The sequence below is a fragment of the Schistocerca cancellata genome, chromosome 5, assembly GCF_023864275.1.
Source record: "Schistocerca cancellata isolate TAMUIC-IGC-003103 chromosome 5, iqSchCanc2.1, whole genome shotgun sequence".
Taxonomy (NCBI): domain Eukaryota; kingdom Metazoa; phylum Arthropoda; class Insecta; order Orthoptera; family Acrididae; genus Schistocerca; species Schistocerca cancellata.
This window is the reverse complement of record NC_064630.1, coordinates 62,184,785-62,210,612: the sequence shown is the minus strand read 5'-3', so window position 1 is coordinate 62,210,612 and position 25,828 is coordinate 62,184,785. Positions and strand designations below refer to the sequence as shown.

The 25,828-nt window shown below is 39.0% G+C and overlaps 1 protein-coding gene across 10 annotated transcripts in view; it reads left to right on the top strand.

The window, feature by feature from the left end:
• Positions 1 to 25,828, top strand: part of LOC126188905 (transcriptional repressor CTCFL) — a 145,409-nt gene that overhangs the window by 28,743 nt on the left and 90,838 nt on the right. For 9 of the 10 annotated variants that reach the window (XM_049930599.1, XM_049930593.1, XM_049930601.1 and 6 more), the window contains 6 exons: positions 170 to 379; positions 460 to 572; positions 664 to 833; positions 7,987 to 8,123; positions 9,287 to 9,437; positions 21,692 to 21,846. In XM_049930599.1, the coding sequence (XP_049786556.1) occupies positions 170 to 379; positions 460 to 572; positions 664 to 833; positions 7,987 to 8,123; positions 9,287 to 9,437; positions 21,692 to 21,846 (936 nt within the window). Of the gene's footprint in view, positions 1 to 169; positions 380 to 459; positions 573 to 663; positions 834 to 7,986; positions 8,124 to 8,155; positions 8,293 to 9,286; positions 9,438 to 21,691; positions 21,847 to 25,828 lie in introns of all 10 variants that reach the window. The other variant, XM_049930594.1, reaches the window with a different exon arrangement.

Sequence of the window (25,828 nt, the reverse complement as noted above, 5' to 3'; positions counted from 1 at the left end):
TTTCCAATTTGTGTGTTGAAATCACTGAGAAGAATTTTTACATCCTCCTTTGGAATTTTGGACATTTTGCAAGTTTTTTCCCAAAATTGTTTTGTCTTCTTTATTTTTATTTATTTATTTATTTTTTAATCGTGTGATGCATTTGAGTGACAAAATTACATCTTTCTAGGCTGTGACTACCAATGGAGCTGATACTAGTATGATTCTAAACACAACAGATACATATCAGACAGTCACAATAGTACCATCAGATACAAATCCAGGAGAGGTCTCATATGTTCTCATTGTGCAGCAACCTGATGAAAAGGATGACAAAACTGATGACCAAGATCTTACTGTCTATGACTTTGACGAAGGTGAAGAAGGTGGGATTGCAATGGTATGTGCTTTTGAATTAGTTCATTCAGCACTAAAAAATATTTGTGGACCCCTGTTTCACATTAATTTTGTTGATTTCAGGAGTCAGGTGATGAAGACGACAAAACTAAGATAATTAAAATCTTGCCCAAGAAGTCACAGACTGTAACACAAGCTCATATGTGTAATTATTGCAATTACACAAGCCCGAAAAGGTGAGACTTCGTGCTCAGAATGTCGTATTCCAACAAGTAACCTGCAGTAGACAAGAGGGATGCAACTTCTGACAAATTTATACTGTTTCAGATACTTACTTTCCCGCCACATGAAGTCACACTCTGAGGAACGGCCACACAAGTGCAGTGTTTGTGAAAGAGGATTCAAAACTTTAGCATCTCTTCAGAACCATGTCAATACACATACTGGCACTAAGCCTCACCGTTGTAAATTTTGTGACAGTGCTTTTACAACATCAGGTAAATAATATCTGTCAGCTTATTTTTTAAATAAACATTACACTTCTCACTCATAAATGCAAGAGTACTATCAGAACAAGGGTTGTACTAAAAGCAATGAAAAGAAGACATTAGTTAACCAGAAAAAAATGCAGTGTGTCAGATGAACATATAAAAAATATGGATTAGTATAATTTTATCAACAAGTGATTCTTCAGTTTTTTCAGACATTCTTGCCCTGTTTGATCCTTAGTTGTCCTAACCTTCCATGTGCGAATTTACCTTCATACCCCTTTTTTTAATTAATAAATCTCCACATATATATAAAAAAATTATCCAGTGATGAAGTTTCATTGTCTTATTCTGATGTTGCATTGGAAAGTATTTTCCATATGTTGTCATTTTTAGTGGCATAAACTATTTGTATGTGGTTCAAAGAGGGTCAGTAGTAGATAACAAACATTTTTCTGTGTATGGTGTTAAATTTGTTAAAATATTTGAAAATTTCAAGTTGTACATGGTGAAGTAGAGAGCAACTGTGCCATCAGTTTCGCGTATTACTTGAGACCATTCCCAGAACATCTTCACAATAGGTCATCTTATATTAAATACATCTCTTTAGAGAACTCCCCACATTATCAGTACCTGTGCAAACACACAGGGGTGGTGGAAATAAGAAGGAGTTATGAGATGGGGAGGAGCAAGGCTAGCAAGTTACAGGCTGCTGCTGCCTGGTAGAGCATGCAGAGACTTGGTGGGAACAGGATAGGGCTATCAGATGCAGTGCCGGGAGTCTGTGCTGGGAGCGCAGGAGGTGGGGGTGGTGGTTGCGAAAGAGAGAGAGAGAGATAGATAGATAGAGAGAGAGAGAGAGAGAGAGAGAGAGAGAGAGAGAGAGAGAGAAGTAAAGAAGGGGAAAAGAGTTACAAGTGCACTGGCTGGATTGAAGACATATATATATGTAGTACTGGAGTGGGAACAGGGAAGGGGATAGGTGGGTGGGAGACTACGACTAACAATGGTATAGGCCACGGGGGTTACAGGAATGAAGGATATGTTGTTTGGAGAGCTTCCACCTGTACAATTCAGAAAAGCTGGTGTAGGTAGGGATAATCGAGATGGCCTGGGCTTTGTGACAGTCATTAAAGTGAAGTGCATCATATTGCATAGCATGTTCAGCAACCGGATGGTCCAGATGTCCCTTAGCCACAGTTTGGTGACAGCCATTCATGCATGCAGAAAGTTTGTTAGTTGTCATGGCTATGTAGAGAGCAGTATTTTGTTTGTAGCTACTGCACTTCTGCTGCCAATCAGTTGCCTCATGTCTTATATCCGTGCAGTAGACCTAGATGAAAGACCTGTCCCATATGTCTTCCAACTCCAACTACAGCTACTCCAGTCCTGTCACAGATATCTCCTGTTCTATCAGAGGCAGGGCTACCTGTGAAAGCAGGTTAGTCTCTGTCTCCTACCCACCTATCCCCTTCCCTCCCTGCTTCCACTCCAGTACTACATATATCTTCTAATCCACTAAAGCACAAGTCATTTCCCCTTCTCTGCCTCTCTCCTCACTCTTCTCCCTCCTCCTCTACCCCCCCCCCCCCTCCCCCTTTTTCCCTCAGCACAGACTCCCAACATTGCAACTAACAGCCCTATCCTGTCCCCATCAAATCTCTGCACACTCCGCCAGGCTGCACTAGTGTCTTCCCCGCATTTGTACCCTGCTATTCTTCTCCCCCCGCCTCATGCTTCCGCTTCCTCCTCCTTACCCCCATCACCCATCCCAGCGATTGTATTTGTTAGATGCAGGCACAGTTGGGCTCTGAGACAATGGCTGTGTGTGTGTGTGTGTGTGTGTGTGTGTGTGTGTGTGTGTGTGTGTGTTTGTTTTTCGTTGTACCTATCTGCAACTCAGTGCATCTTTTACATAGTGAGTAGCAGTCTGTGCTTTCCATATTGTTATTCCATTCTGGACTTACTAGCTGCAGGAGGTGAAATGTATAGTACTGCCAATAGACTCACTGTCTAACTTTCAGCTCTAATAATTCCTTTGGTGTGTAGGAGAAAGGGGTATGTTGGGGAAGTCTTCTGAAAGCAGGGTAGTGTGTTCTTTTTATTTATGTCAGTGGCTCTGTAGATTTCACCTCCTGAAGGTCAGTTTTGATGAGCCATTTTGTCTCGTAACTGACCAGTGCGATTCTTTATGTAAGGCCACTGCTGATTCCTTACCCTGTACTTGTTCACCAAAGCTACAGCTTCTTATGCAAGCACCTTGATGTCAAGAAGACGTTAAACTGTAATCCTCCTTACATTTTTTCCCTATCAAAAATTTGTTGCAATGCTGTCTGGTGAAAGAAATATCAGCAGGAAACAGTCATGTGTACTATTTCTCTTGCAACATTTTATCTGTGCACTTTAAAAACCTTCATACTATGTTATTGACAAAATACACTGTTTAGTTAGAATTAATTTCTGTATCAGTTATCAAGAAAGGTCTCCCCAAAACTTAAAAGTACAACATTAAATGCATTCTGTCATTAATTTTGTTGTAAATGTTAAGACAAACTCTCCCTCAAATGTTTGTCATTGCTGGCAACTTGTATGCTTGACACCTACACTGTTTCTGTAACAGTTACTTAGAATTTACTAAGCCATTTCACAATAAAGATAAAAATGAAGAAGATGAAAGGGACAACTTGTCATTATTTGTGTCTTATATGAAAGGCAGAGGACAAACATTTAGGTGTCCCAATAGATTGGGAAACTGGAAAATTTTAATTAAATAATGAAGCATGGTACGTTACACAGATTACATGTAGGAGGAAACTTCAGAGATTACATAATAATTACTCAGTTCATTCTGGAACATCAGAACTGCTGCAGAATCACATGGTACTGTTGTGTGGCAACTTTGTTACCTCTAAAATCAGTACGTACCGGTATGCAAGATAGGGTTATACCAGGGTCCTTTTGTCAGCAAAACTGTGTTGTTACTGACTTGGTATTACAATTCTTTTGTGTAGAATATTCCAAATCATGTTTAATAGATTAGGAATGTAGTGGGGAAAAAAGTGTAATTCTATGTATGAAATGCATCCACTCTTTCTAAAAAGATAAATCAGTGTTTGTAATTATGAAAACCCCGACAGGAAAATTGAATGTCCAGTCATTATCGTAGTTTACAACATGTTGCTGTAAATACAACTCTTTGAAACGAATCAAACAATGGAAAGTTCTGCAAATGCATCTGACGTGATCAGTAATGTGCTGGGCTGTGGGATGTCCCTGCACCCTCCCACAGCTAGCACAGTGTCTTCCCCAAATTGCACCTTGCTCTTCCTGTTCCATGCCTCCTCCTTACCCCTAGCACCCATGCCAGCCAATTTCTGTCCACGTCACGTCGCACACAGTCAGACAGGCCTCAGTGCCCAGAGGCAGTGGCCTCTCCCTCTCCCCCCAACCCTACCACTGCCTACACTCCCAACACCCGACTCACACTCAACATACAAAACATACAACCTCCTTCCCAGTCACAATGATCAACTACGTCTTCATCCACAATTGCTTCACCTATGCAGGCATCACTTACAAACAAATCAATGGTACAGCAATGGGCACCCAGATGACACCATCCTGTGCCAGTGTATTCATGGGCCGTTTAGAGGAATACTACTTAACCACCTAAAATCCCAAACCCCTCACCTTGTGTGGATTAACTGACGACATCTTTGTAACCTGGACTGAGGCTGAGGACACTCTATTCACGTTCCTCCTGAACCCCAACATCTTCTCCGCCATTCGCTTCACTTGGGTCTCCTCAGCTCAGTAAAACATCTTCCTCGAAGTTTACCTCCACCTCAAGAATGGCCACATAAGTCCACCTCCGTCCATATCAAACCTACTAATCACCAGCAGTACCTCTACTACAGCAGCTGCCACCCATTCCATACCAAGAAGTCTCTTACATTCAGTCTAACCACCCGTGGCCATCACATCTGTAGTGAAGAGCTGCCCCTCTCCAAATATACCAAGGGTCTCACTGAGACCTCCACAGACTGAAATTACCCTCCCAACCTTGTAGAGAAACATATCTCCTTTGCCTTTTTCCTCCAGTCCCGCAACACCTCCCACATTCCCACTGTTCAGCCAAAAAAGAAGCAGTCCTGTCATGACTCAGTAGCACCTAGGACTGGTAGCTGAATCATATTCTTTGCCTGTGGTTTTGACTGCACCTTGAAATGAGGAATATCCTAACCACTATTCTTCCCAACGCTCCCACACTGGTATTCCATGACCCAACAAACCTGCACAGTAGCCTTGTTCATCCCTACTCTACCCCTGCTCCCAACCCCATGCCTCATGGCTCATATTCCTGCAATAGACTTAGATGCAAGCCCTGTCCCATACATCTTCCCACCATTACCTACTCCAGTCCAATCACGGGCATTACCTATCCATTCAAAGGCAGGGCTACCTATGAAAGCAGTCTCATGAACTACAAACTAAGCAGCAACCACTGTGCTTCTTTCTACATGGGCATGGCAACCAACAAGTTGTCTGTCTGCATGAGTGGCCATCAACAAACTGGACCACCCAGTTGCTAAATATGTTTCCCAACACAATATACTTCACTTCAAAGACTGCTTCACAGCCTGCGCCATCTGGATCCTTCCCAACAACACCAGCTTTTCTGAATTGTGCCGGTGAGAAACTCTCCCTGTAATATATCGTACATTCCAGAAACCCTTCTGGCCTTAAACTTTGCTAGCCCTCGCCTTCACCTCCTTATCACCTTTTCTGACCCCATTCCAGCACTCCATAGTCTTCTATTCCAACAAAGCACCACTAGTCTTTTTCTGCTCCTTTGCTTCTAGTCTTTTCCACTCCCCTCCCCACTTCATCTCTGCCTCCTTCAAACATCCCAACTACATCTAGCAGCCATATCCCGTCTCCACGTCATCTCTGCACCTTCCCTTGCTGCTACTGTGCTGTCCCTCCCTCTCCTGTCCTCAACCTCCTCTATATCTTCACCAGCCACGTGGCGCAGTTCGACCTGAGTGGCCAGAGAAAGTGGTCATTCGTGTGTGACCTATACTTGTGTGAAAGTGTGTGTGTTTTCTACTTGAGAAGAAGGCCTTTTGGCCGAAAGTGTAAATTTATAGCAGTCTTTTTATCACGTCATATCTTCTGAACTATGCCTTGAACAGGGATGTACCTTTGCAGGTACATCTAGTGGCCTATTGGGATACTATCTGCGAAATGTGTTGTGAATAGAATTAGTAGTGAAGATGTAATAAATTAAAATATCATGCATGATGTGACAGTTTTTCACTCAACTCGTTGTTTGTGACATCAAATCTCCCATAATATATATTCTACAATGATATATTTTTGTAAGTACATTCTGTGGTATATGTGAATGCTGTCTGCAAAATGTGTTGCAAATAGAGTTAATAGTAAAGAAGTAATAAATTAAAAGCTCATGCATGATGGAGCAGTGTTACTGCATTAAGAGCAAAAATGAAACAAGCGATAAACTTTCATCATCATGCTGGGGGGGGGGGGGGGGGGGGGGGGGGGGGTGAGTGTGAAGAAGTCTTGTAAAAGTTTGAAATAATGCGTAAAGTTGGTTGCAAGTCACTAAGCCCTCTCATTCTCAATTACTGGATAAATAAAGTTTGGCTATTTGTGCATCATAAGCTGTGCTTCTTTTTCACCCGCACCCCTTGGAGAGGTAGGTGGTTCTTTCCAGATAGTAAGTGATATGTGTTCTATGTTTTTAATTGATCCATTGGTTCAGGAGGGGATGTGGGATGTACATAAATACACTTTTATAATATGTATGGATTTTCACAAATGCTATAGGGTGCTAAACAGTACTTGTAAACAAGAGGAAGAATATTCTGGTTTTGCTATGGGGTGGTTTGTGGTGGGGTGTTGCAAAAACTTGAAGCATTTGTGAAATTCTCTTTTTATTGGACAAAGAGAAAGAAAGCTCTGAATACTATGTTTCCTGGTCTGATTGTGGATGCAGTCTATAGATAAACTATCTTCATGTGCTGTTATTCCCTTTCGTCATTCCTGGAGGGCAATACAATTATTTTAATAAACACTGGAATTGATATTTTAGTTTTAATAAAGCTGTCGCTGTAACATCGGTAATATGATCGTTTAAATTAATTTTGCCGTACATAAAATTCTGTTACTTGCCAGGAATTAAAAATAAAGAAAGATGACAAATTGAATTGAAGCTCCTCATATTTCACAAAACCGGCATTTTTCCTTTTGTATCCTAGGAGATTAGAAGCAGAGAAGAGGAATGTACCCCTAAAACATCTGAATGTCTTGTTTCTTTAAACACCAGTTAACCATATTCCCTAAGCTTAGCGTAGAAGCAGCAAGAGGGGGAAAGGAACTATAATCCCACTTTAGTGTAGTGAGTGTTAATATGGGTTGCAGAATATACCACGTTGAATGTAAAAGCTGCATCTGTGGACACAGGGCCATTTTATGTGTGCAGCAGAAACTTCTGTAAATTAGCCAGCACATTTTTATGTTCTCTCAAGCTGTTATATGTAACTCTTTTTTTCATAAGAGAATTTCGTGAAGGGATTTTTGAAACAGATGTTGCAGTGTGCTATACAACCTTGTTAATTACTTATTCATTTTTGTGAGTGTAGAATGATGCCTATTAACTATAAGTGTTATGTTGTACATAGAATTTTTGCCTTTATCCAGCGACAGGAACATTTTCTGCATGTGCCAAACACTGTCTTCGTGAGGTGGGCCACTAGTAGCAACACCTGGCTGGAATTGTTTAAATTCATTGCCCACATCCATGAATTATTTTGTTATTTATTGCATGTGTGTTGTACCGAATATATCTGTTCTTAAATCAGCATACACACTAATTTAAAGGTAACTCTGAAAGAACTGTGTGGCAGGAGAGTATTGATGTAGTAGAGTTTCTTCCCATGTGAAAATGAAATAAAATGAAGCAATAAAAGGCATGGTATAAAACACCATTTGGGTTGAAGCTTTATGTATGCCGTTCTTTCAGACGTGACAGTTGCAGAAAGTAGCAACATGAATTTTTCAATGAAGTGGCAGTATGCTGAATTGGGGGTTGGCTGCATGCCACTTTGTAAAATATTGCCCTTGGTGTCTTCCACAGGTGAGCTCGTAAGACATGTTCGGTACAGACATACACATGAGAAACCACATAAATGTTCAGAGTGTGATTATGCGAGCGTGGAATTGAGTAAATTGAAGCGCCACGTGCGATGCCACACTGGTGAGAGACCCTATCAGGTGAGCCAACACTTTTTGTGTTATTTCCGCAGGTGAACTTGTAAGACACGTTCGGTACAGACACACTCACGAGAAACCCCACAAATGTTCGATTTGTGACTATGCCAGTGTGGAACTCAGCAAAATGAGGAATCACATGAGATGCCATACTGGCGAAAGACCTTATCAGGTGAGCACTTCAGTTTAGTAAAATAAAAACAGCATCAGACCAGTGCTGAAAGCATTTGTATTATTTGATTACAACACATTTGCAACACAAATTTACACAGAACAATTTGGTGTCTTACTATTCACACTCGTTTAGATTAATTTTTAGTATGGGTTATTTCATTCATATTAGTATAGCATTAATAAGGTATTATCATAATTGCTGAGAACTTTAGTGATAAAAATTTTGGTGGTGGTATATACAGCTGTCTTGAAGTCTTTGGTGGATAATTTAGATGGCCCTTGATTAGGTAGCATTTCTTCATTTCATTACTTCAGGCTGCCATTCCAAATTTCATTTTCTAGTTTCTTCTGCAGCTCTTTATTCAAAATTTATTTGAACAAATCATATACTTTTTATTCCTGGTATTGTTTCTGCTTTTAGAGGATCTGTTGTTATTCTTATCCATTGTTGCCATTGACACATGATTACAACTGTATATATGTTTTTTTGTTTGTTTGTTATGCTGTACTGTTAATTTCTTTTATATAAAATGTAAATCTAATATCATAAAATATGTCATGTTAACATCAAACAGTGAAAACTCCCAGTAGGAATATTGACAATGTAGCAAACAACAGATTGCTACTTCCTTAAAGAAGACACGTCACGTTGCAGACAGTGCCAACTCCAGCATCTCCAGGCTGAGATGCTGGAATTGGCATTCATATGTGTGTAAGGTGTGCATGCTTTTGAAGCTACATGTGAGTGTCTTTTTAATTGTGCCTGTCTGCAACTTCTGTGTCTTCTTTACACTAAGTAACAATCTGTCTTTTCCTACATTGTTCAAGTTAATATTTCACAGATTTCCATGTCTTTGCAAATAGTTTCTTCTTCTGCCATTTGCATAGTCCATTGCTTTGTTATTCTTAAGTTTTTACTTTAAATACATTAAAAAGCTTTGTAATTCAAGTAAAGCACATTCTAATATTGTACCAATCTGTCACTGTTACAGTGTCCACATTGTACATATGCAAGTCCTGACACATTCAAACTAAAGAGGCATCTCAGAATTCACACAGGAGAAAAACCATATGAATGTGATATATGCCATGCGCGATTTACTCAGTCAAATAGCTTAAAAGCCCATAAACTTATTCACAGTGGTGAGTACAAGAAGTACTTATTTTTAATTTTTTTATGTAATAACTTGCAGTAAAGTTTGAGGGTTGAAATGAGAAACAGGATTAACCTGGGGGGGGGGGGGGGGGGGGAGATTACCTGTAGTAAAGAAACAGTAGGCAGGAGGATATAATTAGTGTGAACCACTTGTTACCAAGTATATCTTGAGTGAACTGGTGTTGTTATTGGATATTTGTGTTTCCAGAAATTCAAGTCTTCATGGCTATTGTGGTAGGTATAAACTACTTGTAGCATAGAAACAGTGGCTAAGAGCATATAATTATTGTGAACCAAATTTATCTTCATTGAACTGGCATTATTATTGGATAATATTTATGTTACAAGAGATTTAATTATTCATGGCTGTTGTGCTAGGACATAATGTGCACACACACTTTTGACTATTGCAACATTGTATATTCTACTTCATGATAGATATGGAAGACATATGGGAATGGATGATTTGGAAAATAATTATTTCTGTAGTAATTTGTTACGAATATATTATTCCATTAGTAATTTGTTATGAATATTTTCACAGAGTGGTCTATAAGTGTGAGTAAAAAATGACTTATTAGATATCAACCTCGTACAAATCAAAAATAGAGGCAATTTTGCAACTTTTTGTTTACTCTCTTAAACAGCTCATTTATACAGAATAATAGATTGGAAAAATGTGACCCCAAGTTTCTTAAAACATGCGAGAGCTGGCCTAGTCCCACATAGAGAAAATTATGCTTACAGTCAGGTAGTTAATAACCAGGAAAAGTCCCCAACAGTGAAATAATTTAATCTGGGATCAGCTGTCATTGAATGTCTGGAACAAGTTAATGTGTCTTTATGTTTAATCATAACAGTATGTCATCTATGATTTAATTTGTGTGGCTCTGGAACAATAGTACTGTTCATTATATTGTTGAAACAAACTTAAGTTGTGGTGTTTTCAGTTCACTCAGTAAATGTGAACAATATTAGAAGTCCAGCAAAAACATGCCAGACCTTAAGTTTCAGGCTGTGCAGTGTTTGACCGTGCACTGAGTCGGGTGTTGTGGAACCAGCGCAGAAATTCTGTTTGTTATTGTACAGTGCAGATTGAAATAACCACTTCATCATTCTAATAGATTGTTGTTCATTAATTATGAACAATGTTTTCAATGAGGGACAAACCTTGGTGATTATTCTTTTTCATACAATGTTGTAACGGTCACCAACTATTAAAGTGGAATTCCAGATCGTTTTGTAAGAGTCTTCTTGATACTCTTAGCTGTTAGGAATAGGGAAAAAAAAAACATTTTATTTTATGGACAATTTCTGTGTTATTTTTAGTCAAATGTGGTATTACTTTTGCCAAATTTTACATTACATTTTGCCAAACTTCCTAATATTTTTGTCCAGTTTTAATATTTGTTTTTAATAACTTATTTTTGAAATATTATATGAACTTTACTTTTGTCACAATATCATGTTGAAAATGAAAGTATACCTATTTATTACTTAATATCTATTTACATCACTATCACATCTGCTACATAAAATTTTGGGCAAGTGCCAGATGTCAGTAAGTTGCTGCCATGATATTTCTGCGCAGAGTCTTCCACTCCTTTTCAGGAGTATACTGGTGATAGTACATAGAGCTCCCCTATTTAAAACCCTACTGACACATTCGTGGTGTACACGGTTGTTGGTGTGTTTACATTCCTTGAACACATGCACTATAGCTGCAAGTCTTTGTGCTGCTGATTGTGCAGTCCCTGGTGAAAACTCACCTCGACAATTTCATATTGATTGTCTTCACATCATAAGACCACAGAATGTTGTTGGCTATGGAGGGCAGGAAATTTTCACATGACAGGATTCCACGCAGAATCCAACTGGAATCCTCCATCGTGATTGATAACAACTCAGGCAGTCATGTTTCTACTGTTGATGTAGATCCAGAAGTTTGAAGAATGGGCCTCAGTTTTTGTTGCAGTGTATTTCATGAAGGGACTAGTTCACCCAAAAAATAGTGAACAGTCTCTTGGCCAGGAAACTTTTTATATTTCACAATACCACATTTATTTACCATGTGCAAAATAGAGAAATTTATGTTACACCTATTAAATTTAATAAATTAAAGAAAAACTAACTGTGCAAGCACACACTTGGAAGGTTTTCAAAACAGTTGATATAACTTGAGAATTATCTTCTGAGACATTATGCCACTGATTTGTCAACTCTTCACTGGGGTGTAAAGAAAGCCATCTGGAGTCTTCTCTTGTCCCATTTATTTTGAGCACCCCAGTAACTTTTTGTATAGAATGAAAATAAATAATAAAAATATATACCATCCAAATGATGATCGTTACAAGGGGCGCATATCCAGTGTGACTGCAGTTTTTGTAAATTTGTTCATTACAAAGATATGAACAGCAGTTTCTCTTGTTTAAATTGCATTCTATATTTTTTATGTACTCTCCTCAGCTCCTCAAGGCCTGTTCAGAAGGGTATCATGTAAGCACGAAGTTATTAAAAATGTAACACAAAATTAACTATGACTTTCCTATACTAGCATACTGTGCAGGCAACGAGGGTAACCAAACTTGTCCGGTTGCTGGAGTTGACAATAAACAAGTGGAAACACAAGGCAAATGCACACAGGTCATTCACTCAGTCATTTTCAGTTGAATGTTTGAGATCCAGATTTGGTCGCGAGTTGACGAAACCAGTGAACGCAATTCCATAAGAAACTATTATACAGCTTATGTAGCATGATTTAAATTCTTTGGAATATCATTATGTGAAGATAGTGATCTTGATTTATGTGTTGGCAAAGCTAATGTACCATATTTGGTGATTTTCATATTTATACTATGAAAATTTGCAGTTCAGTTAATGCACAATATTGAAGATTTCTCAAGAATTTTTGGTACTATCAGTTGTATGAAAGTATTGAGAACTGAGCAGTAGTTAATTGTGGACAGTTCTTAGAATGGGACATCAAACACATTCAGTATAGCAGAAGTAAAAAGAAAAATAATAAATGCAGATTATCAAACTGGTATTTGCAGAAATTGATCCACTCCTTGCAATGTATTTGTAATTAGGAAAATAAATGAAAAAGTATTGGGCTGTAAACAAAAAATACATTTCATCAATTTTGTGAAAGCTGATGACTCCATTCACAGGCAAACCCTATATAATGTAATGACAGAAGAACATGAGATTTCCAATTAAACTTATAAATATTGTAAAATATGCATGGATGATAACATAAGCAGAGATTTGTTAAATGGAATAAAATCTGACCATTTTAAAATAAAACTGGCCTACTACAGGGAGATGCTCTGTCCCTCTTCTCTTTAATGTAGTTTTGGAGTGTATTGCGAGGGACCTCAAGCTAGTACCTGCTGGGATCCTCCAAAGAAATAAAGTTAAGGTTTTAGTGTATGCGGATGATATACTGCGGATTGGAAAAAGTTAAATAGAGATTAGATAGTTATTTGTACGGCTTGTAGGAGAAGAGTCCAGACTTGGCATAAAAGTAAATGATCAAAAACAAAATATGTGATAGTTCAAACATATGGAGATGAACAAGGCAACCAATCGTATCTCATACTCAGCAAACATAAATTCGAACATGTTGAACTGTTAAGATTTCTGGGCACAGTGGTCAATGAACAAGATCAGACAAGTAGAAGTGAAATGAGACAACAAAGTTATAAGAGAGCCTACTACCGCATACAAAAACCTCTAGGATCAAAACTACTGACAAGGAAAACTAAAATGAAGATATATTATGAAAGGGGTAGGGTGCACACCGTAAAGATAACACGTTGAGTTACAGACAGGCAAAACAAAAAAACTGTTATATATTGTGCTTCCGGCCAAAGCCTTTTTCAGAAAAGATACACACACACACAAACACACACACACACACACACACACACACAAAACAGCTATTACTGGTCAAAATGCAAGAATTGTGTTAAATCAAAGCAGCAATCTGGAGTGGGGCAGGAAAGAGGGAGGGATAGCAGGACACTGGGAGGTGAGGAGGAGGAGGGGGGGGGGGGGAGGAGAAGGTCACTGTCTGGGAAAGCATGCAGGAACTAGAGGGCAGCAGGACAAGGCTGCTAGGTGCAGCATCGGTGGCTGTGGGGAAGGGTGGAGGGGTGTGAACGGAAAGTTTACCCTGCTACCTCTCCCCCTTACCTGCCCCTTCCCATATTGCTGTTTTCATTTTCAATGCAACATTTGCATTCTGGCCAGAGATTGCAGTCGTGTCTGTGAGGTGGGCTTGTTAATGTTAGTGTGTGTGTGTGTGTGTGTGTGTGTGTGTGTGTGAGAGAGAGAGAGAGAGAGAGAGAGAGAGAGAGAGAGAGAGAGAGAGAGAGAGATTTTTATTTTCCTGAAGAAGGCTGTGACTGAAAGCTCAATGTGTAACAGTATTTTTGTTGTACGTATGTGCAACTAAATGTGTCATCTTTACAGTAAATGGCCATGTATCCTTTCATAATAATATTGATATTCCCATCTGAATGTTCCATTGTTTAAAAGGAAGCAACACAAAAGGGAGCAACACAATCATCAGACCAGTTGTAACCTTTGGAGAAGAAACATGGAGTTTAACTACAATGGAAGAACATCAGTTACAAGTACCTGAAAACAGAGTTTATGGGAAAATCTTTAGTCCATACTATAATAATAAACACTTTTGATGAAACCACAGAAGAAGATTTTACTCATTGCCACCCTCAACTAATTATAGTGCATTGAGGGAAACACTGTGAGAGGAGAATGAGGAGAACACTGATATCGATTAGTGACAAGAACACACAAATTTATTGATGAATACTCATCTTGTACAAATCAGCTCAGGCAGGAGATCATGAAGTTCAACTGCTATTCCAGAAGCTAAGGATGGATATTGAACAGTTCTTGTCCCACTAGGATGTTCACTGAAGACAGGCTGGTGTGGTCTCACTAGAAACAGACAGTGCAGCACGAAGTACACAAGTAGAAGACGGTCTTCTCTGTAGTTGAGCTGACTTTGAACATCCCACTTGGCTGTGATATCACTTCCCTTGCAGCACCTCTGCTGTGACTTATTGTTGCAGCAATCGCTGGGCTATATTCCATTTGTGGAGTTGGTTGTCAACCTGTCGACACCTGTGTTGTGTTGTGATGGTACTGGCCAACATTGTAGAGTTCATCAGAACCACAAAGGGAAAACAACTGAAGGCATCAACTAAAGTAAGCCATCATGTGTTCCAGAAAGGTCCAGCAAAATTAGTGTGGATACATTTCAGTGGACTGCTGGGTGTGGCCAGTCAAAAAAACATGAAGTAGAGTTGTCTGTTGCTTCATGCAAGCTGTGCACCATGACGTCATGTCTTCAATCTAGGCATCCATCCCTGGCCAAGAACAACGGTGTCGAGCAAGCTACTTTGTCCTCACAATACTCCAAAGTCCCTGATGCAACAACCTCAAAAACATTCTGGTGAAGGGTATGTGCGCTGTGGCCCAGGTCTGGTCGTTCTCAATGTGTAATGGTAAAACACTACACTGTACTGACAAGGCTTGACAATGAGCGAAGTATCGACGTGCTTTTGGCCAAACCACGTCTTTCACTCTCCTTGGTCACCTGGTGTGCGTGTATTTCAGCACAATCCTTAAATCTGCATCCGCAGCTGTCTTCTGTGCTATGTGATGGAAGTCAATGAGAAAACTGTGAGCTGCAGAACTGTCCAGAGCATGTATCTGACAACATGATGCTTTGAAGGAGTCGAACTGATCATCCTTGTCCACTAGTAACTTCGACAGCACATTGGTGTTGGAATGTTCAGCTGTATAGCAGTACAAGATTTCATAGTTGTAGTTCAACAGCAATAAACCCCATCATTGCAATTTCTGCATGATGTGTGATGGAACAGGCTTGGTTGAGTTGAAGAGTGAAGTGAGTGATTTACGATCCATTACCAGGTAGAACTTTCTTCCATAGAGGTGGTGATGAAACTTGGTTACACCATAAATTATCACCAACGCTTCTTTTTCAGCCTGACTATTGCCTCGGTCAGAAGTTTAGAGGCAAGTGTTATTGGAAGATCCTTTGATCCAACACAGTGTGACAGAACGGCACCTACGCCGATATGACAGAATGGTGCCTTGGTCAGTAGAAGAAGCATCAACCGCTAACACCACTGGTGTAGCATATCAAAATGCCTGGGGCATGTGTTATAAGTAGTGCCTGTTTTAATTGATCAAAAACCAACTGACATTTCTTGGTTCATTCAAACGGAACATCTTACACCATAACTTGTGAAAGGGAGCTGTAATCTGAGAGGCGTGAGGAATGAATTTGAAGTAGTAGTTCAGTTTGTTTAACGTTGCTTGCAGTTCCTTTAGACTTTTGGGAGCTGGCAAATCTTTGATGGCTCGCAAATGAGTCTGGGTGGGGTGAATACCCTGCATATTAATGACATATCCCAGATATTCTATTTCTATCTGGAAAAAAGAACATTTGACATTGTGACACTTGAGGCCTGCTTATAACAGTATGTGAAAAGGCAACCAGGATTGGCTAAATGTTGTTCTGCAGGACATCCAGACACAACGATGTCATCCAGGTAATTTGAGCAAGAAGGCACCTTGGCAGCCACTTATTTCAAAAGCGTTGGAAAATCGCCCTACTGAAGGGCAGGTTTTGAAGTTCAAATAACCCAAGATGAATGCTAATAACCAAAAATTTCTTTGAGTAATCTGTCCATCAGTTCCTGTGGGTGGGGCAAAGGGCACATATCTATTACTGTCTTGGGCATTCACAGTCAACTTAAAACCAACACATAGTGGAAGACATCCGGAAGGTTTGCAAAGGAAGACTAATGGGGAAGATTGGTTTGATGGTCCTATCAGCTTGCCGTTGTCATAACTATTCAGCTGTCTGTCCCCTAATGGCAATGGGTATTTGCTTAACTTGCCAAAACTTTGGTTGTGCATTGTCTTTGCATGACACATGAGCTAAAAAATTATTTGCACAACCAAGACAGTCACTAAAAAGCTCACTAAATTTGTCACACAGAGCTTGAAGCTCGTTTGTAGGCACATCTTGAAATTTGCAACACTGAATTGTGGATTAACAGTCTGAAAATGTAAAAAGCATCTAAGCCAAAAATATTCTGCAAAAATTTGGCAGAAAGCATGGTGAATACAACTATCTTTCTACACTTAAAACTTCTGGGCTGATAGGCCGTGGTCGATGTATAAAACTCTCCCCTGATGTCTCGTCTCCGACACTTGCCCTATTGCTGAAATCTTATATTGGTAGGACTGACAGTCATATAAAAAATTCAGCTCATCTCATTGACAAGTTAAAGGAAATGAGTGTGGGCCCGGATGATATCCTTGTCAGTTTTGATATTGTGTCGTTATTTACCATGATTCCAGTAAATGAAGCTATCTCATGCATAGCAGATATTTTCCTACTGACATTGTGGCATTATCCTGACACTGCCTCACCACAACCTACTTTCAGTACAGTAGTAACTTTTATGAACAGATCGACAGGGTGGTTATGGGCAGTTCTCTTAGTCCTTCTGTGGCTAACTTGTTTATGGAGACTTTTGAACAACGGGCATTGCAGACTGCCAGTAAGAGACCAGCCAGATGGTATCATTATGTTGATTACACTTTCGTAGTATGGACACATAGAGCAGAGGAGTTGGATGCCTTCCTGATACATCTAAACAGCATTAATCCGAAAATCCAATTTATTATGGAGATGGAGAGTAATATGCAAATGAATTTTCTGGATGTGTCTGTGATTAAACGATGGGATGAAATGTATAGAAAGGCCACACATACTGATTGTTATCTGCATAAAGATTCAAACCACCACCCTAGACAAAAAAGAACTGTAATAAAAACAGTGATAGACAGGGTGTATAACATTTGTGAACCTGTTAACGTAAAAGATGAGACTGAACATCTACGGTTGACTTCAGTGAAGAATGGCTATTCTAGCAAGGAGATAGATTGATCACTTCGCTCTAGGCAGAGAATCAGGAGCAACGATGAACATCAGCTGTCCAATGGCAAGGTTTTTCTTCTGTTCATTAGTAAGGTCACAGATCACATTGGGAAAGTGTTAAGCAAGGATGAGCTGGAAACTATTTTCAGCCCACCAGGAAAATAAAAGTATGTTTAAGATCAGCAAAAGACACAAGAGATCCTTTGGCTACACCGGGGGTGTATAAAATTCCTTGTAGTTGTGGACAGGTTTATATCGGTACCACAAAAATAAGTGTTAACACCCATCTTGTTGAACATAAGAGGAACTGCTGCCTGGTTCATAAATCAGCCATAACAGAACATGTTTACCAGGAAGGTAATCGTGAAATAAAATTCAGCCATATCTAAAACCTTGCATTATTATGTGTGCATGTATAGAAAAGCTATCGAGAACGCCATAATAATTTTAACAAGAAAGAAGAAGGTGTTAAGCAGGTTAAAATTTGGATGTCATCATTCCACCGGAAGCGTGAAAATCAATTACTTTCAATTGAGAATTTTGGCATTACGAGTGACAGTCTCATAGCCGCCCTCTGCATTGCCTATATAATCAACGCTTCCTTGAGTTCTCCTAGCAGTTCGCCGCTTTACCTGGGAAAATGTCTCCCGCAGTCAGAGATGAAACTTCAGGGGAGAGTTTTATACATCGATCATGGCCTATCGGCCCGGAAGTTTAAAGTGAAGACAATATTGGCCGTGAAAGCCTACTTTGTATGAACAACTGTCTTTGTTACACCTTGAAAAGTAGCTGGCATACTTGGAGTTCCTAAAACTGGTATTTCCTTTCCTTTATAAGCTGATGAATCATGCATAGCTGGACTCAGTATTGGTGAACCTAATTGTTCATAAGTAAGTTTGTTTAGAAGAGTAACTAAAGCTCCAGTGTCCATTTGCAATTTGATGTCTATCCTAGCTACTGTCTAAGTAACAAACACCTAGTCCCAACTACATTCCACACCTAAAAGAGAACAAGCACTTCCTGCCTGTTGCTGTGAGCTCATACAGTGCGTGACAGGTGAAATGGGCAAAGATTAGTGGATGTGTGTTTGTGTCGGCGTGACTTGTTTGGTACATGAAAATGTAAGGTGTGAGGACCAGAAGAGATACTTGTAAGTTTCTACAGAGATTATCTCTTCAAGCATCAGTTTATTGTATGTTGCTGGAACAGTGGAGAGTGCCTAGTGACATGAAAAAGGCACAGATCATTCCCATTTTCAAAGGGGTGATAGGACAGATGCACATGATTATAGGCCTATATTGTTGTCACTCTATTGTAGAATAATGTGACATGTTTTACACTCATGTATTATGATGTTTTTGGAGAATGAAGATATCCTTAACAAAAATCAGCATGGATTCCACAAACAAAGATCTTGAGAAACTTGGCTGACTCTGTTCCTCCACGAGATCCACAGTGCCGTAGACATTGGTGTTCAGATTGATGAACCTCAACTTCAAGAATGCATTTGATACTCTGCTGGACTGCCATTTAGTGCAAACAATATGAGCTTATCGAGTATCAGACCAGATTTGTAACTGGTTGTCTTCCTTTTTTCCAATGTTATCGGGACTGGCTAAGTATAGTGATCCCCTTTAAGCTTAGAGTGTTCTGAACAGTTACACTGTGTGCTTAAAATACTGTTATGAATTGTTATTCAGCTATGTCTTGTATATTCGCGTGGCTTGTACAAAAATGAATAAAACATTTAGGACCAATTTGAAGCGTATTCATGGTGAACCAAGTCAGACTACTTAAAATAAATCATCGGTATCAGACTGTTAGTTAGTTTTTTACAAACTATTCACCACAGTTCTCTCATCAGCAAACATAGTGAAATTAAATGATGCTGATACACAGATGGAGCTCATTAACACATGCTAGAAAACCCAAGTACCAGGACAGCTCATTAGGGAGCTCCATGCTATATTACCATTCACTTTGTGATATCTATGTATTTGAGATATTCTACTCGAGGCACCTGGGACCTTCTTTTGCTTTTCATCTTTAAAGTGCCATTTTAATCACTTATCTGTAGATCATGTGATTCAATGGCGATAGCTTGTTTTAAAAATATACACGTTTAATTGCCTTTTAGGGTTCACTGTGTGCAGAAGTTAGGATCACTTTGTGGTCAAGGGATGTGTGGCAGAGGCAGAGTTTAAGTAGCTTATTTGGAAATATTGTGCATTCCAGAAAACATTTTACATTTCAGTGAAGATATGCTTTTTAAAATTTCTAACCATTATGGATGATACATTTATTTGAGTCATAGGTTCAGGAAAAATGTTTCAGTATATCTGTAGATTTTATCAAGGAAGCACTGTAATTTATGCAGCTTACTACAATCTAGAAGTAATCTTTATCAGTAACTTTTTTCAAATTGGTTTCCACTGCATTGGAAGGCCTGTGTTTCTTTTTATTGCATTCCAAATAGTTTCAGTCCTTTGCACTCTGTAATACAGACACTGGACCACAGAGAATTGCACAAGTCTCCCTGTACAAAGAATGAAGCCACTGATCAACAATTAGGGAATTCATTAAAACATGTAGTGTGCATTCATTCAAATATATTTAAATAAGCACTGGAAAATCCAGGATGGAATGTAACAGTATTATGAAAAGGAAATTTGCTACTCACCAATAGCTGAGAATCTGAGTCACAACAGGCACAACAAGACTGTCACAAATAAAGCTTTCAGCCAGTAAGACCTTCATCAAAAATAGACGACAACTGAAGCAACTGTGGCTAAACGCAACCCCCGCCACAGTGGCTTCAGTTGCCTGAGACTGCAGTCATATGTGTGAGAGTTGCATTTGTGTGTGTGTGTGTGTGTGTGTGTGTGTGTGTGTGTGTGTGTGTGTGTTTATTTATTTTTGACGAAGGTCTTACTATCCAAAAGCTTTATTTGTGACATTTTTTCGTTGTTCCTATCTGCGACTTTGCATCTCCACTATATGGTGAGTAGCAACTTTCCTTTTCATAGTATTTTTACATAAGCACTGCAGTACAAAACTTTTCACTGTGTGATATTTTGTGAAACTCTTCAGAGTGGATTGTTGCCATTGTCACCTCTCTAATTGTTTACAAATGAATCACTATTATCATCAAAATCATTGTCACTGTTGTTTTCACTTAGAGTGTCCTCTAAAATGTAAGTGTAGGCTTCCACTTCCATTGTCACAGTCAATACAGTTTTTCTGGGTATGTGACCGCATTGTCAATGTGTAAAAATTCTCCGACACTCTGTTGCAAACAGCCTTCGCGGGGTGTTTCTGCTAGCTACTGAATGAGAAAAGTGTTGGTTCTTATACGCCGGCAGAAGAGGCTGTTGTTATAATTCCTATTTCAACCAGTGGCGAGCAATTAAGTAAATGCTAGTCAGGAACTTCTATTTCCACCAATGATAAGAAATGAGGCAAACACCAATAAAGGATGTTTAACATCCTTCCTCCTCATCCCCAGGAACCAATAAGTATTTTCTAGCAGTATATGAGAACCAAAGCTTTTCTCATTCAGCTGTTAGCAAAAACAACCAGAGGAAGGCCATTTGCAACATTGGTCAAAACATGGCAGGATTTTACAAATTGACAATGCAGTCACATACCCAGAAGAGTTTTATTGACTGATCCTTCTAAAAGCTCTGCAACCTCTTGATTCTTCTAAAAGCTCTACAACCTTATCCTCAGAAAGGACTGTGCATGAAGAAATAGCTGTTTCATAGCTTCTAACTTGAACATAATAATTACAACATTTCTCTCAACACAGTTGCGACAGTTAGATACCGAGTTAACACAGTGCCTAGTACAGTCAGATTCAAGAATGGAGCATGTGACAGCTATGAAGAACCATGTCAAAATGGGGCTCAACAGTGAAGTGGAGAACAAACTTTGCAGTGTTGATCACCACTCACTGTTGGAATAGAGAGGGTTAATGATGTTATTAGTCATTGATACCAGATGATATGTACAGTCTCTTAGATTTATTAATTGTTTCAACTGCAATTTTGCCAGAAGTCTTATAATGCATTAGATATTCAGGATTATTCAGTTTTTTTCATTCTGTGAACAGTTCTCTCGTTCTGATAAGGTATTTTTTAATTCCTTAGTCATTTGCTCACATAGCATATTACTCCAAAAAGAAACAGGTGAATTATTTTGTAAATATTGTATTGTTTTCTTTTTTTATAGCTGGTGATAAACCAGTGTTCCAGTGCGAATTATGCCCTACTACATGTGGACGGAAGACAGACCTACGCATCCATGTACAGAAACTTCACACTTCAGATAAGCCACTCAAGTGCAAACGGTGTGGGAAATCGTTTCCAGATAGGTACACGTACAAGGTAGGTAATATCCATATTAATCTAGGTGTATGATTGCATGTCTCCTTGTGACTTCTACTTGTTGCATTTTCTTATACTGTATTTATTCATCTATTGAATGATAGTACAGTAGGTGATCAAGATAACTTTTTGAGGTGGTTACCTCAATACCCAAGATAAATAATAAAAATAAAGGGAAACAGAATGAATGTAAAAGGTTGTAAATGACAGAGAGTGTAGAAATTTGGAGGGCACTCAATCCTGATCAAGAAAGGTGTGTGGAGATGAAGGAAAGTAAATTAACACAAGAACTTATATTTATGAGAATGTTTGGGCCTACATTGAAACCAATATTATATACACTTAGATGGCAAGAGAAAACACATATGAAAGTTAAGGAAATTTGCAAGCTTTTCGAGCCAGTGGCTCCTTCTCCCATCAGCAGGGGGAAGAAGAGGCTTAAAGAAAAAGGACTAGTGAGGTTTATGAAATGGGGAGAGTTACGGAAAAATTACACAGATTCCCTTGTCAAAGGAGACTTACCAGACGGGATGAGAAGGAAAGGGTGATTGTTGTGGATTGCATCGGACGAGATTTGAAAACCTGAAAGCAAAAATGTGGAAGATAGTGTGTGACCTCCCCCTCACTTATTGACCTTAATGACAGTAAAAATTAAACCACGTGTACCTAATCAAAATTTGGGAAAAGCAATCGTCACCAAAGTTAATCTGTCGGTAAAGAGGGAAGAAAGGGTTACATCTAAATGAAAGGAAAAATGCAAATGAAACTGGTGGAAATTAATTTTGAAAAGGGGTAAAGTTAATAATGAAGGTAAATGTGCAGTCGTTAGGTTAACAGTTAATTCGCATTAATTAGATATTTGGGATTTGGGGAAAATTAAGATTGCCAGTCCTATGGACAACTACTATAATAACTGAAAAAGAAAGGTTATTGCACATATAATTAGCACTAAAAGTGTGGCAACTGAAGGTTGACACGTGTTGTGTGAAAACTGAATGTTTGTCAGAAGTAATAAATTTCGCTACACTCTGACTTAATTTAGCAAAAGAATTAATAAAACCAGAAAATTGAAAGTTAATTTAGTGACTGAAATTAATAGTGAACTTTGTTTCTGAAACACTACGAAATTCAATAAAATAAGGTTAGTCTTGGGCTACCTCAACAATCATTTCAAAAGCTACTTGAACCTACGCAGTTTAGAAATAAGAGATTTAACTTTGAACTTAAATTATATGATTCTGAACAATTAACAATAGTAAAATTTAGTACGTACCAAGCTGAGCTGCAGTCACAGGTAAGCTAAAATATGGTAACAAAACTCGCACTCTTAATTTGTGCTTGTGTAATCTAAATATTGTAGCCAGCTATGCTATGAATACCTTAACTGAACTTTGAAATTAAAGCAATGAAATCAAATGATATTACTTTAATGCTGGCGTTTGAATTTCAACGACACTCGAGTTCATTTCAGAAAAGGAAGGGACCCTGCTTGGTAATGCAATTGGGACAATGAGCAACAAAGGTTCATGCTAAGTTGCTCTATTTTATTGATGCTAATGGAATAGTTTGAAAAGCTGAGGTCTTACAGCTCTAAAACTTTACGTTCTTTCAGTCTTCCTTGTTGGTTGATTGAAGGTTTGAAGTCGTCGGTCGAAGACGTGGCGACAATCACTTATGTTGGCCATAGCTGTTGCAGAAGCTGGATGTTGGCGTGCCTTCTTCTCGACACGATCACCAAGCAAAACGGACTCTTGATATGTGCCAGCTAATGTTTCCCGTCCGTGACACCGTGCCAGAAACTATCATAGCGAGTCAAGCGCAATTACATGCTGCCAAACCCTGAAAGCGCAGCAACTCGCGGGGGCGTCATACAACACACCTGCTCCACCGCCCTACTCCAGCCAGACCCCCCTCTGCCCGTGCTCCACGCGGCAGAGTTAACACTACCAAAGATCCTAAACACTTTGGTTCTCCACACGACCTATTGATGTAATCATTCGATAGCATAGTTTTCCCTAAGCAAGACCCAGCATAAAAATACAAATAATATGTACAAAACAAACCAATTATACATGACGTAAATGCATAAATATATATATATATACAAATAGTAAAACAATTACAATATATAAAGACACAAAAATGTCTTATCTTCAGGTAACAAAATAAGGAAAAAAATTTATCATACAGTAGATGAAAATAGGAGGATATGCATTTCCGGCGTTACAAGTGTAATAAGCTAAACACAGATTACTGACAAAGCATCACAAGACCGCAAAGCTAAGTGCATTATATGTGCTAGAAGTGGAGAGAGGAAGAAGGAAATGGGTCAGAAAATAAAAGACATTGAAAACTAAAAGGGAGTGAAGAAAGGAATGGTTACTGAATAGAAATGCTGAGACTGAAGAAATTAATGTAAATTAAGGCCATGGGTGTGGTAAGATCTAAGGACGTATTGTAATGCCAGTTCCGAGCTGCAGAGTTCTGAGAAATTAGTGTCAGGGGAGAACCCATATGGTCCATGTGGTGAAACAGATCCAAGGTCATGACTGCCATGTCGTAGAGCTTCAGGGCTGGCGCAAGCCCAAGTGCTGACCCGTGTGAGCTGCTAAATTGCCGCCCTCGCCCCCCCCACATTTTTTTTTTGCAAAATGTTTGTGGAATTTTATTTAAACAAATCTGTAGGAAATGTCAGCAATCAATCACAATTTTTGGTTTTACTTTTCAGATCTACCTAGGCTTCAGCCACTGAGTGGCCAGTCTCAAAGCTTTTAATATGTGCTTACATCCAAACTGTCATGTTGACATTTACGTTCAGCATGACAGTATAGATGTAAACATAACTCAAAGCATTGAGAACAGCCACACTGTGCTCGAAATCTATGTAGATCTGGAAAATAAAAACAAAAATTGCGACTGATTGGTGACATTCTCTACAGATTTGTACAAAACAGTTGCTGGGCACTAGCTCAAAAATGGAGTCAAACCTGATTGAAGAAATCTAGCTAATTTTAATAAGCCTTGTGAATTTACAAAAATGTTCAAATGTATGTGAAATCTTATGGGACTTAACTGCTAAGGTCATCAGACCCTAAGCTTACACACTAGTTAACCTAAATTATCCTAAGGCCAAACACACACACCCATGCCTGAGGGAGGACTTGAACCTCCGCCGGGACCAGCTGCACAGTCCATGACTGCAGCGCCTTAGACCGCTCAGCTAATTCCGCGCGGCATGAACTTACAGTTAACGTAAATAAACATAATGTATTAAACAGAAAACAAAATATATTTACAATTTAACGATAATTTTGTTTGAACAATAATATTTACAGTAACTATTTAATGTTGAACAAAATAAGAAACAACACAGTAAATAACCAAGGCACTGACAGATAATATAAAAATTTTAAAAAATACTAGACAAATCGAACCTTACTGGATTTTGCTTGTGCAAACTCTTTCACACGATCTGTGTAATTTAAGTCCTCTGCATGCTCATGCTCAATCGATATTGTTGCAAGATCATTCAAACGAGTTTGGCTCTTCGTTGATCGGAGGTATGTCTTTATCAATTTTAGTTTTGAGAAACTCCTCTCTCCACTCGCAACTGTCACTAGGTGTGTTAGGGCAAAAATTATGCCTTCCTATAAACTTTAGAGTCTCTTTTGGACCTATTCCAGGTTTCAACAATGTTGAAAGCAGTTTTAGTTTTTCCCTCAACTACAGTGTATCAATGTCGCTTGACTCGTGATCTTGCAAAATCGCTGTGAAGTTTCTACACTTTGTGTCCAGGCAGTCAGGAGGTGCATTCTTCAGCTCGCCGATGTCGTAGAGAAAATCAAAATAATCACAATGAGATTTCAGTTGATTGAACCTCTCATCCAAAGATGTGGGTACTATATCTGAAAGATAATAGTAGAATTCAATCTTGTAACATCCCATGAACCATGGACCTTGTCGTTGGTGGGGAGGCTTGCGT